Raw genomic sequence first — 16884 nt, forward strand, 5'->3', positions numbered from 1 at the left:
CAAACTTCCTCGAAGACAACAACCTGCTCGACCCCTCCCAATCCGGATTTCGGGCCAACCACAGCACGGAAACCACCTTCATCGCAGTCACCGACGACATCCGAACCCTGCTGGACAACGGAGAAACAGCCGCCCTCATCCTCCTCGACCTCTCGGCTACCTTCGACACCGTCTGCCACCGCACCCTAATAACCCGCCTCTACTCCACCGGTATCCAAGGACAGGCCCTGGACTGGATCGCCTCTTTTCTCTCTGACTGCTTCCAAAGAGTCTACCTCCCGCCTTTCCGCTCGGATCCCACCAAGATCATCTGCGGCGTCCCACAGGGCTCCTCGCTCAGCCCTACTCTCTTCAATGTCTACATGAGCCCCCTCGCCGACATTGCACGCAAACACAACATCATCTCCTACGCCGACGACACCCAGCTGATACTCTCCCTCACCAAAGACCCAGCCACCGCCAAAACCAACCTGCAGGATGGAATGAAAGACGTTGCAGAATGGATGAAACTCAGCCGCCTGAAGCTGAACTCAGACAAGATGGAAGTCCTCATCCTCGGAAACTCCCCGTCCGCCTGGGACGATTCCTGGTGGCCCACGGCACTGGGCACCGCACCGACCCCCTCAGACCACGCACGCAACCTCGGATTCATCCTGGACCCCCTTCTCACCATGACCAAGCAAGTTAACGCCGTCTCGTCCTCTTGCTTCCTCACACTCCGCATGCTCCGAAAGATCTTCCGCTGGATCCCCGCCGACACCAGAAAAACTGTGACCCACGCCCTCGTCACAAGCCGCCTGGACTACGGAAACACCCTATACGCAGCAATCACCACAAAACTTCAGAAACGTCTTCAGCGAATACAAAACGCCTCTGCACGCCTCATCCTCGACGTACCCTGCCACAGCCACATCTCCGCCCACCTGAGACACCTACACTGGCTACCCGTCAACAAAAGGATCACCTTCAGGCTCCTCACCCACGCACACAAAGCCCTCCACAACAAGGGCCCCGAATACCTCAACCGTTGCCTCACCTTCTACACGCCCACCCGTCAACTTCGATCCACCAGCCTCGCCGCCGTCTCTCGCATGCGCCGAACCACTGCAGGTGGGAAATCCTTCTCCTACCTGGCAGCCAAGACGTGGAATTCCCTCCCCGCCCACCTCAGGACCACCCAGGACCACCTCGCCTTCCGGAGGCAGCTCAAGACCTGGCTCTTCGAGCAGCAGTTATCCCCTCCCCCCCCCCCCCTCCCCCAGCGCCTTGAGACCCTCACGGGTGAGTAGCGCGCTGTATAAATTTGATTGATTGAATGATACCGAAAGAGTGGGATCTTCAGTAGAACAAGTGACAGAGGAGAAAGGGAGCCTCGGCTTGAAAAAGGATTTCTCCTATACTGCTCCTGGGTAGCTGATATACCTTGATGGTTTAAAAGCCATTTTGAAAAGGACGACTTACTGCAATGTTTGACCTATTAGTTTGCTTATGCTGAAATTGGTGGGTGTCTCACATTTGATGAATAAACTCCGAAGGAAATCTGTAGTATTGGAACTTTGAAAGTTGCACCGCATTGCTCTTTAAGAGGTATAAGCGAAGGCAGTTTTCTTTAGTTTACGTAATGTGATTTCCAGGACCTAATATTATTCACTATTAGGTTTCTAAACTTTTCACAACCTTAAATACTTACTGCTGGAAAAAGAAAATACAAAGTATTATGACTGTATAGTATTGCAAATGGAAAGATAAGTACAGGGTGTTCTAATCATAAGTGACCGAAATGCAGATGCTCTTAACATATACATGTAAGAGGCAGCAACATCCCCGACTTCCAAAAAGCAAAAAAACTGAGAAAAAAAACCAGCACTTTATTGGGTAGACTCTGGTGGTATGGCTGGCAGGAAAGCTTTATCATAACTGACAAAAACAGACTTCAAATAAAGTCAAACAAATTTAAAGCTTTTTATTCCACATTTAGAAACTAGTAAATTTTCCAAAAGTGTGTACAAATAAAATACAAAAAACATAAATGTACAATAACCAAGCAGCTGCATTTAAATAAAAGAGTAAGAAATGCAGTTGCTACCATGGAAATACATCAAGCTCAAAAAGTATAAAAGTATTTACAGCATGAAATAATACATGAACCTTTTTTTTTTTTTATCGCAGGCTATTCACTATTCAACTATATTTCCAGGTTAGAACATTTTACGATTTTCTTTTTCTATGGTTTCCATTTCTTTCAGGTGTGGAAATATGAGCTTCCAGAAGTTGTTTCTTAACTGGGGGTGATATCCATTCTTCTGAACTAGGTGATTAAATGTAAAGATGGAGTTATGATTCTCAATAAAATAAAACAGGATTACAATATTTTCAGCAGTATGTCTTCAATTTATTCCCAGTAGTTAATTTTAGGACACTTTCTCTTAAAACTCTTTGTAACAGAGCGATGGCAGAGCAGAATGACAATGGCAAATGATGAGATAAAGAGTCACTGAAATGTAGCCGCAAATTCAGGTACAAAGAACAAGTATTGAAAAGTCAATAGTTTTAGTGGTTATGTAGCTAAAATATGTTCTTTAGCTTCATTAACGCATAGAACATGTACAATATGTCATTAAGTTATATCTACTGCACAAACAAAATAAGTGCAGCAACAGTATAACCTTAGAGAGAGACACGCACCCGTACAAATTACTGTGGGGGCCTGCAGAGACTTCCATTAATCAAACTTTCAGTCTGCAGGTAACACAAGGAAAGATATAAAATAAGAGCAAAGTAAACATCTTTCAATTAAAGTTCTGAAAGGAAACATTTTTAACCTGAAGAACATTTAAGCTGAAGAACACGTTGCTTACGTTAGGCGGATGCTCAATCTACCTGATTATTCTTCCCCTTCTGAATCTTTTTCTACTACTTAACTAGATCTAGACAGTTGCAATAGCGTTACTGTGCCCAGAGGGGGCTTTGGGATCCCGAAAATAAAATTTGGAGCTGTACAAGGTACCACCCCTGTATGCTCATGAAAATTACCCACCCTTTTTTCTACACCCTTAGAGACAGAGACAAGGTTGGTAAGGTTGACAGAACCTTCAGTGTACCACAGATAACAGACAAGTTACTTACCTTTGGTAATGCCTTATCTGGTAGGAACAATATCTGGTTGCAGATTCCTTACCTTAGAACTTCCCCCAGGCATCAGTCTGGACCTGGACATTTTTCTCAAGCATTACCCCTGCACACCGTTAGTTGAATTCGATCATCTCCGTGTCCGTCGTAGGTGTTGTGCACACCCAGATATGATGTTGCGGGTACTAAATAGGCGCCGCCCCGGCGCGCCGATGTCAGTTTCTTTTCACAACTTTCCACACCAGAAGCGCAGAGCCACGAAGAACACTGACCACTGGTGCGTCAAAACTAGGGCCCTGAAAGGGAAGTTCCTGTTCCTAGAAACCAGACTGCAGAGTGGGGAAGATGGGTGGGTCAGTAAGGAATCTGCAACTAGGCATTGTCTCTACCAGACAAGGCGTTACTGAAGGTAAGTAACTTGTCTGTCTGATTGAGACATCTAGTTGCAGATCCCTTACCATAGAACAGAAACCCAAGCAATATCATACCCAGAGGTGAGTCTGGGAACCAAGATCACACCAGAAAGTCGTGCAGGATCGAACGAGCAAAGCGCCCATCCCTATGGACCGGACAGTGCAGGCAGTAGTGTTTGGTAAACCTGTGCAGGGATGCCCACGTTGCCGCCTGACAGATGCCCACTGACAGAACTCCAAGTGCTAACGCAGTGGTTGCAGCTTTAGCTCCAGTAGAATGTGTACCCCCCTCCCTCCAAAGGGGCTGCTTTTTTAGACACTGCCCACCCTTTATTCACACCCACATAACCAACAAAACTGATCATCCATCTGGAACTCTTTGGTACAATCAAGGAAGAATGTCAACACTCTATACGTGTCCAGGTGGTGGAGTCTCTCCTCTTTTTTAGAAGGATGTGAAGGTCTGTTCCAAGTAGGCAAGGTGGTGGATTGGCCCACATGGAAAGGCGTGATCACTTTAGGGAGAAAGTAGGCCTGTGTCCGAAGCACCACTTTGTCAGGATAGATGGAACGGTAGGGAGGCTTAGATGATAATGCCTGCAGCTCACTCACCCTGCGGGCAGATGTAATGGCCACAAGGAAGGCTGTTTTCAAAGTAAAAAGCCTCAGAGTACAATTGAGGAGAGGCTCAAAAGGAGCACACATTAGGAATGTCAGAACTAAATTCAAGTACCATTGGGGAATAATGAGTGGGGAATGAGGAAACATATGAGTAAGGCCTTTAAGGAACCTATTTACAATAGGGGATTTAACCAAAGAAGGCTGATCAGGCAGCAGTAAGAAAGCAGAAATTGCAGACCAAAAACCTTTTAGAATGCCCAAAGGAGAACCCTGCTAGGCCAACGAAAGTATAAACAATGGAACCTGAGATAGAGGGGCAGAGAGGTGGTCAAGAGACTTGTCTTTGCACCATGACACAAATTTCTTCCAACAGCAGGTGTATACAGTTTTGGTGGAGTTACGCCTGGCTGCCAAGATAACGTTACAAACTTCAGACGGAAGGTCAAAAGCTGTCAACTGCTGCTGTTCAATCTCCACGCCAGAAGGCGGAGACTGGACAAGTTTGGATGGAGAATCTTCCCCTGCTGCTCAACAGTAGATCCTCCCGAAAGGGCAGTCTGATCAGAGTCAATGGTCATGCTCATTAGCTCGGGATGCCAGACTTTTTGTGCCAAGTCTGGAGCCACAAGGATTACTTGGGCCCGATCGTTCCTGATCTTCTTGAGAACTCTGGGCAGAAGTGGTATGAGCGGAAAGGCGTACAGGAGGCCTGAGCTCCACTCGAGATGAGAAGCGTCACATAGCGAGTGCCGCCTTGAAACTTCAACAAGCAAAACTGCTGACATTGTGCATTCTCTGCAGAGGCAATTTGATCTAACCAAGGCTCTCCCCTCTGCTGAAAAAAACCTTGCACTACCCCCGGATGGAGGTGCCATTCATAATCGACTAGGCATTGTAGGTTGAGTTTGATGTCGAACCATCAGGAATATGCCCTGCTGTTCCAGCCATGTCCAGAGGTGCAAAGCCTCTTGACAAAGGGTCCATTATCCCACCGCGCTCAGCTTGTTGCAGCACGACATGGCAGTGGTGTTGTCTGTGAACACCTGCACTACCTTTCCTTTGAGAAAGGGAAGAAATGCTTTCAATGCTAGTCTGAACGTCTGGCGCTGCAACAGGCTGATGTCAAGGTCCAACTCTGCCAAACACACTATGTCGCTGATCTCCGCCTCTCTCAGGTGGCCTACCCATCCCAGGAGTGACGCATATGTCACTACTATCAGATCTGGTTAGGGAAGGGAGAGGGATGTGCCTCTGACCCAATTGTGGTTTATCAGCCACCACTGCCAATCTTGCACAGTTCCCTCTGAGATCTGGACACTGTCAAACAGATTCCCCTGATGCTGTGCCCACTGGACCTTCAGGTCCCAATGCAGAGCCAGCATATGTCATCTGGTATGTGTCATCAGCAGGATGCAGGAGGCCATGAGGCCCAAAAGCCTCAGAGTCATTCTCACCAAAATCCAGAATAGAGGCTGAAACATCAGTATTATAGCCTGAATATTCTGGACTTGCCGCTCGGAAAGATAAGCCCAAAACTGCACAGTGTCCAGAACAGCTCAGATGAAAGGGAGCATCTGAGAGGGAGTCAATTGTGACTTCAGCATGTTTATGGTGGACCACAGCAAATGCAGGAAGTCCACTGTAGTCTGGAGGTGGGAGACAACAGCCAAGGGCGAGTCTGCCTTCAACAGCCAGTCGTCATGGTAGGGTTAGACTGAAACCCCTGCTCTGTGCAGATTAGCTGCGACCACCACCATCACTTTGGTGAACACCCGATGGACGCTGGTGAGGCCAAAGGGGAGCACGAAGAACTGAAATTGCTCATGGCCTACCGTGAACCGCAAGTAACGTCTGTGGGCAGGCAGGATGGGAATGTGAAAGTAAGCATCCTGCAAGTCCATCCAGTCTCCTGGGTTAAGGGCAGATAGAATCCGAGCAAGAGTTAGCATTTTGAACTTCTCCTTCTTGAGGAAGACCAAAAGTGTAGGATAGGGCGAAAGACCTTTTCCTTTTTGGGCACCAGAAAGTAGCGGGAATAACAACCACAAACTACTTCTGGCACACTGACGCTCTCTATGGTCCCTTGGCCAAGAGAGACGTAAACTCTTCGCTGAGAAGTGCTTAGTGAACATCCGTCATACGATCATAGGATGGTGACAGGGGTGGAGGGGTCGTTTTGAAGGGGAGGTAGCCCCTTTGGACTATCTCCAAAATCTTAAATAAAAGAAAGGGGGGAACTGGGACCAGATAAAGGTCCAGTACCTATGCTCTGAAAGTTCTCATATATTAATATAAGGAGCTACTTTTCTTAAAGAGGAAGAAAAAGAGAAGGGAGAAAAATAAGGTGGCCAAATCTAGGGAATCCTAATGATTATTTTTTGGTGGCCTAAACACATCCAAGAGTATGCCATGCTTCATCACAGGGTGTGCTCCTTGTAGGGCCGGCGCTACAATTCCTTACGGGCCCCACAAAGGGTCACTTTGCTGTGACCTTTTTATTTTTAGCCGTTTGATGAGACATGTCTATCTGAGGGTGTTTAAAAGAGTGGGGTGGAGTGAATCTGTACAGTGGAGTGCTGGGAGATTAAAACTGTCTAAGGGATACCAATCAAGCCTTAATGTAGTGGTTTCCTTGCAGCACTAAAACGAAAAATAGAACAGGGCTACAGCAAGGGCCCAATTGTAGGAGGCTCGCCCTCTATATAGTATGCAAAGCTAGGCACATTGAGCAGGGGGTCCAGGCAACCAGACGTTGGTTTAGTGGGGTAGAACTAGATCACCTAATGCTCTAATTTTGGAGATAGCTTGGTCGAGCAGTTAGGCCAATCTTGGAGAAGTGAAAATAATTTGTTGTACTCACAGTATCAGTCTTGCTACTCACACACTCAAAGGAATAACTTGAGACCAATTTATAAAAATACTTCTGATTTATATATAATTTTTATGACCAAGATTATCAAAATTAATTAAGTACTTTTTGAGATATACATTTTTGAACTTTAACCAAATAGTTCTTTTTGTGCGTAATTACAATAAATGGTGGATCAACTTTAAAAATAAACATAAAATTGTACAGTTGGCTTACCAAGTTCTTCTTTTGCAGGTTGCTCGAGGTCGTTGGTGAACACGCTGTGCTAGCTGGACAAGTTCGGGCGCCTCCTGTTGCAGCGGGAGCAGCGGGAGAAGGTCTATGGAGGTGGACCTGGGCAACTGCGGGGGACCACGTGAAAAAGCACTGCACAAGTGAGTTTAAAGTTGGATCTTTGGAGTCCCCTTGGAGTCTCGAGGTTCCAATGGGTGGGGGACCCTTAGGGCACAGCAGTTTCCGTGGTGCAGGGCACAGAGAGGCTGGGTGCAGAGCGAATCAGTATGCAAGGAGCTGTGTGCAAGGATGCCTTCTGGAGCAGGAGGTAAGCTGGCTCAAGGGTTGTTTGCAGGACAACAGGGGCACTCTGGAGAGAGATCCGGGGTGTTCCTGAAGTCCTTCGACTGGGGCTTCCTCCTGGGCCAGCTCCAGCCCCGGGCAGCCTGCTTTGCTCGGTGTATGAAGTTAGCTGACCAATACCCAGGGTATTTGCAAGGTTTGGCTGCTAGGGGTCGCAGTGCCACCAAACGTGGCACACTGGCAGGGCTTGCCCTCACGGTCTTTGGGATGAAGTTTGGCCCAGATGCAGCGTCCGGTTCGTGAGCTAGCAGTTGGTCAGTGAAGTGACCCCCACTGGCCTGCTTGTTTCTTTAAATTGTAGAGTGGTACCTCCACTCCGAAGGGAGTTCTTGGGCAATTTACAAAGCCTGGAGGTCCTCTAGAGTTCTTGTAGAGTTGTCCAGTTGCCATCTGCTCCTCAGCGGCGATTGTTGGGTCCTGGGTGCAGAAGGCAGGGTTTGGGGCCTTTTCTTGGGTTAAAAAGGTCCACAGTTCTCTTGCTTCGCATCTTACTGGTGCTTCTCTTTTTTGTTAATCGAATTTGATTTCCTGGTCTAGGGATGCCCATTAAATACTGTATTTAGTGGGCATTTTAGGGGGAACGAGGTAGTGACCAATGGGTCTCCTACCTTTGGCTGGCTACACCCACTAAAGTGACCACTTCCTGTGGGAAGGGTCATTTCCCTGTCCCTGATTGGCTATTTTCCTTCCATCCAAGAGAGAGGAAAATGAACTGGAGTGCCGACCTCGCTGGCAACTCCTTAGGGGTGGTGCATGCCAGGTGGGGCCACTTCTCCTACCCTTTGGGCTTCCATGCCGTTGCGCCCACCAAAAGTAGGGGTTTACACAGGGGTTACCATCTGCTAGTAGCAACGGGCCTAGGGATCGAGTTTCAAAGGCAGTAAACCCTTTGAAGTTCGCCACCAGGGCTGTGCACATTCCTGAGGGAGGGGGAGTTGGCACATCCACCCAGGAAGGGCTATGTACTAGAAACCAGAGAGATGGATCTCTCCCCCAAGGTTTGTAGATTGGATGTTTGGAGGTGGCAGGCTGGATAAAACCAGTCAGCAACCATACCAGGGTACCTCTAAGGTGACTCCTGGGTACCGTTTACAATAAATCCAACAATGGCATCAGTGTTGATTTTTCATTCTAAGTTGTGCAACTCATACTGACCAGTGTCCAGCACATATATTTTCAAATGGCTGCTTTGTTCACTCACTATGTCCCAGGTTTGGCAAGGACACAGTTGGGATATATTGCTCATGCAGCTATGCCCTCACATACAATATAGTGCACCCTGCCTTAGGGCTTAAGGCCGCCAGAGGGGTGACATACCTATATGGTATGCACTGTGGAGTGGACAGGGGACACAGGCAGTGTGACATGTCAAGTTTTTACTATTTAGTTTTGTGTAGGAAGCTGGCCTGGTATCCCCTATTAGTGTAGTATAGGCAGTGTCTAGAAGCCAGGCTCTCTAGAGTTAGCTGTGGATGAGCAGCCAAGTCTTATCTAGGAGACTTGCAAATCTCATGCAATACCACTGTAGTCATACAGCACTCACACACATGAAACAAAATTTGTGTTACGAAAATAAAGGTACTTTATTTTAGTGACTGTAGGAGGCTGGCCTTCTATGTAGTGTGCAAAACTAGGCACACTATGCTGGGGGTTCTGGCAACCACACGTTGGTTTCCAGAGGTAAACATTTGACCACCTAATGCTCCAATTCTTAAGGTAGCCGGTCGAGCAGTGAGGCTAATCCAGGAGATGTGCTAAGAATTAGTTATACTCATATATCCAATCATGCACCACACACACACTCAGTGAATAACTCGAGACCAGAACTTATAAATATACTTCAGATGTTTATATACATTTTAAGACCAAGATCTTTAAGATATGTTAAGTACTTTTTGAGATCTGACTTTTCAAAGTTATTCTTTCTGTGCATACTTATGCACCATTGGAATCAATGCACAGTCACCTTAAAAAATACATTAAAAACCATACAGTGGAGTTACCAGTCTCTTCTCTTCCAGGATGGTCGAAGAAGTCGGGGGGGGGGGCCCAACACACACTGTGCCAGCAAAAGATGTTCGGGCGGCTGCTGGTTCAGGTGGGAGCAGAGTTGGAAAGACTCTTGGCACAGGGCCACTTGGAGGGGCCACCTGGAAAAGGAGCTGGTTTGCAGATTTAAAGATGGTGCCTTGGGGTCGAGGTCGCAGGGTGTTGGGGACCCGTGGAGCACAGCTGGTTCCTCATTGTAGGGCTCAGAGTGGCCAGATGCAGGGGTAGTTGGAGATCCAGGAGCTGTGCACAATGGAGTCCTTTGGAGCTCAGTCTCTTTGAGGGCTCCTTACAGGAAAAAGGGGGCACTCTGGCGGGTGGGCCTGGGGTGTTCCTGAAGTACCTCGACTGGGGCTTTCTCCTGATCCTTCTTCAGCTCCGAGCGAGACGTTTTTCTGGTTGTCCAAAGTCAGCTGACCAGTACCCAGGGTACTGGCGTGACTTGACCACTGGAGATCGCAGTGCCATCAAACTTGGCAGACTTTGTGATCACGTCCAGGCTGTTGTCTGGTCTGGCTGCGACTTCCAGTTGCAGAAATATCGGCCAGTCAGTGAAGCGACCTTCACTGGCTTGTTGGTTCTTGCTTGGTTTTTGAGTGGTGCTTCCACTCAGAAGGGAGATCTGGGGTGATTCTTGAAGCCTGGAGGTCCCCTGGCTCCTCCGCAGCAACGACTATCTGGTCCTGGGTGCAGCAGGCAGGGCTTGGCGCCTTTTCTTGTGCAGCAGGTCCACAGTTCTCTTGCTTCGGATCTTCTTTGGTGCAGGTCTTCTTTGCCTTTTCAAATCCGATTTCTTGGTCTAGGGGAGCCCATTAAATACTGAATTTAGTGGGCGTTTTAGGGTGAACCTGGTAGTGTCCAATGGGACACTTACCCTTGGGTGGCTACACCCACTACAGTGACCACTTCCTGCGGGAAGGGTCACTTCCCTATACCTGACTGGCTATTTTCCTGCCATCCAACATGGAGGAAAATTAAATGGAGGGTTCACTTCGCCTGCAAGCCCCCAGGGGTGGTGCATGCTCAGTGAGACCATTACTCCAACCCTTTGTTTGGTTTCCCGCCTTTGCTCCCTCCAAAAGTGGGGGGTGACAAACGGGGAAGCCGTCTGCTGCCTGCATCATGCCTGGGGATCGAGTTTCAAGGGCAGTAGCCCTTTGAAGCTCACTGCCAAGGCAGTGCACATTCCTGCGGGAGGGGGTGTTAGCTCCTCCACCCAGGAAGGGCATTGTTTTACAAACCAGAGAGACAGGGCTCTCCCCAGGTTTAAATATTGGCTGTCTGTAGGAAGTTGGCTCTGTATATACTATCTCAAAGTAAGAGATAGTGTGCACAGAGTTCAAGGGTTCCCCTTAGAGGTAAGATAGTGGCAAAATTAGATAATTCTAATGCTCTATTTTGTGGTAGTGTGGTTGAGCAGTAGGCTTATCAGAGGGTAGTGGTAAGCATTTGTTGTACACACACAGGCAATAAATGAGGAACACACACTCAAAGACTTAACTCCAGGCCAATAGTTTTTATATAGAAAAATATATTTTCTTAATTCATTTTTAGAACCACAAGTTCAAGATTTGAAGTAAATACATAAAATACAAGGTACCCCACATAGGTAAGTTAGGAACTTTGAATTAGAGCAGTAACATACACAGTTTCAGTTAAAATGGCAATAACCTATTTTTAAAGTGGACACAGTACAAAAATCAACAGTTCCTGGGGGAGGTAAGTAATGGTTAGTTTGTCAGGTAAGTAAGGCACTTACAAGCTCAAGTTCCTGGGCATAGGTAGCCCTCCATTGGGGGTTCAAGGCAACCTCAAAGATACTGCACCAGCAACACAGGTCCGGTCAGGTGCAGAAGTCAATGCAGGGCTCAAAACACATAGGTGCCTATGATGAACAGGGGTGCTCTGGTTCCAGTCTGCCAACAGGTAAAGTTCCTGTGTCTTCGGAGGGCAGACGAGGGGGGTTTTGTAGAGCACTGGGGGGGCACACAAGTAGGCACATAAAACACACCCTGGGACAGGGGCGCAGAGGCGGCTGGGTGCAGAGTGCAAAGCAGGCGTCAGGTTTTGTATAGGAATCAATGGAGGGACCCAAGGGTCACTCTCGCGGTGCAGGCTGGGCACAGGGGAGCTTCTCAGGCCAGCCACCGACTGGGCTAGGCAGAGGGTCGCCTGGTGGTCACTCCTGCACTGAAGTTCGGTTCCTTCTGGTCCTGGGGGCTGCAGGTGCAGTGCTTGGTCCAGGTGTGGGGTTCCTTGTTACAGGCAGTCGCCGTCAGCGGGGCCTCTGGATTCCCTCTGCATGCGTTTCTGTGGGGGTCCAGGGAGGTTGTCTCGGGTAACTCACAAGGTCGCAGTTGCCTGGGAGTCCTCCCTGTAGTGTTGGTTCTCTGGAGCTTGAGCCGGGAGCGTCGGTGCAGAGGGTGAAGTCTCACGCTTCCAGCAGGAAGAGTGAGTTCTTTAAAAGTTGCTTCTTTGTTGCAGGGCTGAGGACAAAGCAGTTGTTGTCTCTGTTGTCTCTGCAGTGCTTTCAGGTCAGCTGTTCTTCTTGTTCCAGGTTGCAGAAATCTGATTTCCTGGGTTCTAGGGTGCCCCTAAATCCTAGATTTAGGGGTGTGTTTAGGTCAGGAGGGCAGTAGCCAATGGCTACTGTCCTGGACGGTGGCTACACCCTCTTTGTGCCTCCTCCCTGAGGGTAGGGGGAACCATCCCTAATCCTATTGGGGGAATCCTCCAAACTTAAGATGGAGGATTTCTAAAGGCAGGGGTCACCTCAGCTCAGGATACTTTATGAGCTGTCCTGACTGGTGGGTGACTCCTCCTTGTTTTTCTAATTATCTCCTCCAGCCTTGCTGCCAAAAGTGGGGGCAGTGGCCGGAGGGGCGGGCATCTCCACTGGCTGGGATACCCTGGGGTGCTGTAACAAAAGGCATTTGCCTTTGAGGCTCACCGAAAGCTGTTACAGTTCCTGCACGGGGAGGTGAGAAGCACCTCCACCCAGTGCAGGCTTTGGTTCCGTCCTCAGAGAACACAAAGGATCTCACCCCAGGGGGGCAGAAACGTGTCTCAGTGGCAGGCTGGCACAGACCAGTCAGTCCTGCACTGAAGGATTGGGTAAAATACAGGGGACATATTCTAAGATGCCTTCTGTGTGCATTTTGTAATAAATCCAACACTGGCATCAGTGTGGGTTTATTATTCTGAGAAGTTTGATACCAAACTTCCCAGTACTCAGTGTAGCCATTATGGAGCTGTGGAGTTCGTTTTGACAAACTCCCAGACCATATACTTAATGTGGCCACACTGTACTTACAATGTCTAAGAACAGACTTAGACTCTGAAGGGGCATATTGCTCATGCAGCTATGCCCTTACCTGTGGTATAGTGCACCCTGCCTTAGGGCTGTAAGGCCTGCTAGAGGGGTGACTTACCTATGCCACAGGCAGTATTTTGTGGGCATGTCATCCTGATGGGGATGCCATGTCGACTTTGCCTTTTTCTCCCCACCAACACACACAATCTGCAATGGCAGTGTGCGTGTGTTAGGTGAGGGGGGCCTTAGGGTGGCACAACACATGCTGCAGCCCTTAGGGAACTTCCCTGGTCACAGGGCCCTTAGTACCACTGGTACCTTTTACAAGGGACTTATCTGTGTGCCAGGGATGTGCCAATTGTGGAACAATGGTACATTTGTAAGTGAAAGAACACTGGTAATGGGGCCTGGTTAGCAGGGTCCCAGCACACTTCTCAGTCAAGTCAACATCATTATAAGGCAAAAAGTGAGGGGTAACTGGAACAGGGAGCCATTTTCCTACACTGTGTGGATGAGGCAGGCTGGCTTGAACCATGCCAGGATAGTTAGCTTTTGAAGGAGGTGTAGTAGGCTGGGCCTCTATGTAGAACGCAAAACTAGGCACACTGTGCAGGGGGTCCAGGCAACCACATGTTGGTTTCCAGAGGTAACAACCTAATGCTCCAATTTCTAAGGCATCTGGGATAGCAGTTAGGTTAATCCAGGAGATGTGCTAAGTATTTGCTGTACTCACAAATCCAATCATGCACCACACACAATGAATAGCTCGAGACCAGAATTTATAAAACAAATACTTGAGTTTTATATAAATTTTAAGACCAAGATCTTTAAGGTATGTTAAATACTTTTTGAGATATGACTTTTCAAAGTTTTAATAAAGTTTTATTATGCACTATAGGAATCAATAGACAGTCACCATAGACGCGTTTGTCCGAGCTCCGCCGCGCAGGCCTCAGAGATCGCTTTGCGACCCCGGAGTTTGATGGCCCGGGGTGCCCTGGTTTAGCGGGCGGTGCTGGGGAGCAGCGGGTGCCCCGAAGGGAGTCGGGGAGGCCCACAACAGCGAGGAGTGATGGAGCGGAGCCGCGCGGCCTGAGCCCACGCTCGTTGGTAGCGGGCGCGGTGCGTGGAGTTTCGGGCCGCGTGGTGAGCCCTGGGCCCGGCAGTCCGCCAGCCGCCCGTGGAGGTGCGGCAGTGGCCCAGGAGGGTCCTGCGGTGCCGGAGCACAACAGGGACCGTGCCGGGGGCGGTGCGGAGCAAAGCACCAGGGGGCTCGTGGAGGCCGGCGCGGTCGTCTTGATTGCCCCCGCTGGAGGGCGTGGCCTCCAGGCGAGACAGTGTGGGGACCGGAGCATTCCCGGGTTGCTCCGGCTCCGGCGTGGTGGAGACTAAAGCGGCGCGGAGGGGCTGGGCCACTAATCGGTGGTGCGGTCGGCCCGCAGTGGCCCTACCTGGAGCTGGGGGAAGCCGGTGAGCGGCGATTGGCCTGAGAGAGTCTGGGAGCGGAGGGGCCCGTGGCTGCTGGCTGGAACACGAGGCCTAAGGTGGCCTGGTCCTAAGGAGGACAACGCGAGGAGGCCCTTGCTGGGGTGATTGCATGGTCACAGTGGCGTCCTCCAAGCCCAAACGGGACCGGTCGGTGATAGAAATGCTGACCGGAGCCTGCCCGGTGCAGGGTGGGGCTGCTGAGGGGCCGCCTGCGACGAAGTTTCCAGAGATATGAGGGCAGATGGAGGAGGACGAGGGGGCCCCAGTTACGAAGGGCTTCCTTACCTCCTTGTTCGACTTGCTCCGGAGTGATCTGCAAGAACTCCATAGGGACATTTTTCAAGAGGTGAAGGAGTTGCGAGTGGAGGTCACGTCCCTGAGTGAGCGGGTGGCACAGGTTGAGGATGGTGAGATCTCCCGCGGCGAGGAGGTGGCAGGCATGCAACAGGAGATCTAACGTCTGAGGGAGCAGCAGGATCTTCTTTAGATTGCGGTCAAGGACTTGGAGAACCGGTCGCGAAGGCATAGTATTCGCATCAGAGGAGTGCCGACTGGGTCTGAGAAGGAGGAGATTGGAGACTTTGTGGTGGCGCTGTTCCGCTCGGACCTTGGCCTGGAGGAGACCCGGGAGATTACGCTAGACAGAGTTCATCGAGTGGGCACGCTGGTGGGGCCGGGGACCATCTGCCCGATATTCTAGCATGTGTCCCCAGCTACAGGCTTAAAGAAAGCATTTTGCAGCGGGCCCCCAATCTCCCGCAGATCCACTTTAGAGGGCACACAATCCAATTATTTCAGGACCTCTCGTTACGGACTTTGCAGAGGCGGCAAGAATTTAAGCCCATCACAGAGCATTTACGAGCGCATGCCGTGTCTTATTCTTGGGGTCACCCGTTCTGCCTTGTCTTCCGATGGGAGGATCAGCTTCGGCAAGTGAAGTCAGTATAGGAGGCGAGCCGGATTCTGCGCCTGGAGGGTGACAGTCAGGATGCTGGCATGGGTGTGGTGGTGGCTGGTGGGGACCGCCCGCGCTGGCGGCGAAAGGAGAGAAGGAGGAAGCAGCAGCGACCTACAACGTCGGAGCAGGCGTTAGAACGGCAGTCTGCATTGAGCAGCGTAGCTGCTGGGACCAGTGCTTAAGGGAGGGGCGGCTGAGGATGGCTGGGCTGATATGGGTTGCATTAATTCAGGTCTAATGACCATTTGAGAGGGGTCTGGGCGGTGGAGTCGTTGGACTTTGCTCGACGAACTTGAGTGCTCCGCTGCCCCTGTTGAGACTTTGCCTCTTTGGAGATGAGTGTTAGAGGACTTTTATGTTGTGAGCACCTGTTGTGCGTAATGGTTGTATGTTGTGGTGTGCTTCCCCGGGATTCTGTTCACTGGTTGTCTTAGCGGACTGGCCCTGTTGTTTGGAGCGGCCTAGGTGCTGTTCTGGGCTTTCGCTCCCCCCATGGGTCCCTCCCCCCTGAGCGACCTTCCTTTTGGGATGCATGGCTACTAAATGTCTAAGCTTGAATATCCGCGGGCTTAACAGCCCAACTAAGAGGTTGGCGATCCTGTCAGGTCTTGAGAAGTCTGGGAGTCATATCTGTTTGTTACAGGAGACGCATTTACTGCACAGGGACACATACTGCATGCGCTCAAAGTGGTTCCCTAGGCAATTCTGGTCTTCGGCCTCCACGAAACATGCTGGGGTGGCGATACTGCGTTTGAGGACCTTTTCTGGGGAAGAGGTAGCAAAAATACACGAGGTGCAGGGCAGGTTTCTGGCTCTTAGAATACGAGTGGGGGCCTTCTCCTTTACTATTGCTTCCCTGTACGCTCCTAATGCGCAGCAAGAAACCTTCCTGAGACAGGCTGTTTCTCTGATGCTTAATTCACCGGATGGCGCCATTTTAGTGGGAGGTGACTTCAACTTGGTGATGGATAATGAGTTGGATCGGTCTGGACAACATTTTGGGCAGACTGGGGCGTTGACAGCAGCGGGGCGACAGTGGCTGGCTGAGTGTGGTTTGGAGGATGTTTGGAGAAAGGCGCATCCTACGCTTAGGGATTATTCCTTTTACTCGACGGCGACCAAGATGTACGCACGGATTGACCTTTTTCTGGCCTCTCAGGAGTTCATCTCCCGAGTTAGGGAGACCATGATTGAGCCTCGGGCCCTGACGGATCATGCTCCTATAACTGTAGAGGTCACTATGGGCATGGGCTGGGTGGGTACCCCGAGCTGGCACTCTAGGGATACGTTACTGCAGAACAGGGCAACGGAGGAGTCGCTCCGGCGTGTGATCACAGACTATCTTAGTTTCAATGACGACGGGAACACCTGTCTGGAGACTTTGTGGGAGGCCTTGAAGGCAGTGGTGCGAGGTGAAGTAATGCCGCTTTCAGCTAGAGATAATAAAGCAAGGAGAGAGCAGAGGGCG

General features: G+C 50.0%; 1 protein-coding gene across 3 annotated transcripts in view; it reads right to left on the minus strand.

Annotated features, from left to right (window-relative positions):
- Nucleotides 1–1943: 1943 nt before the first annotated feature.
- Nucleotides 1944–16884, minus strand: part of SMCHD1 (structural maintenance of chromosomes flexible hinge domain containing 1) — a 2128336-nt gene continuing 2113395 nt past the window's right edge. For all 3 annotated transcript variants that reach the window (XM_069219969.1, XM_069219967.1, XM_069219968.1), the window contains one exon: nt 1944–2308. In XM_069219969.1, the coding sequence (XP_069076070.1) occupies nt 2209–2308 (100 nt within the window). In that variant the 3' untranslated portion in view covers nt 1944–2208. The remainder of the gene's footprint in view (nt 2309–16884) is intronic.

This window comes from Pleurodeles waltl, chromosome 2_2 (genome assembly GCF_031143425.1).
Source record: "Pleurodeles waltl isolate 20211129_DDA chromosome 2_2, aPleWal1.hap1.20221129, whole genome shotgun sequence".
Classification (NCBI taxonomy): domain Eukaryota; kingdom Metazoa; phylum Chordata; class Amphibia; order Caudata; family Salamandridae; genus Pleurodeles; species Pleurodeles waltl.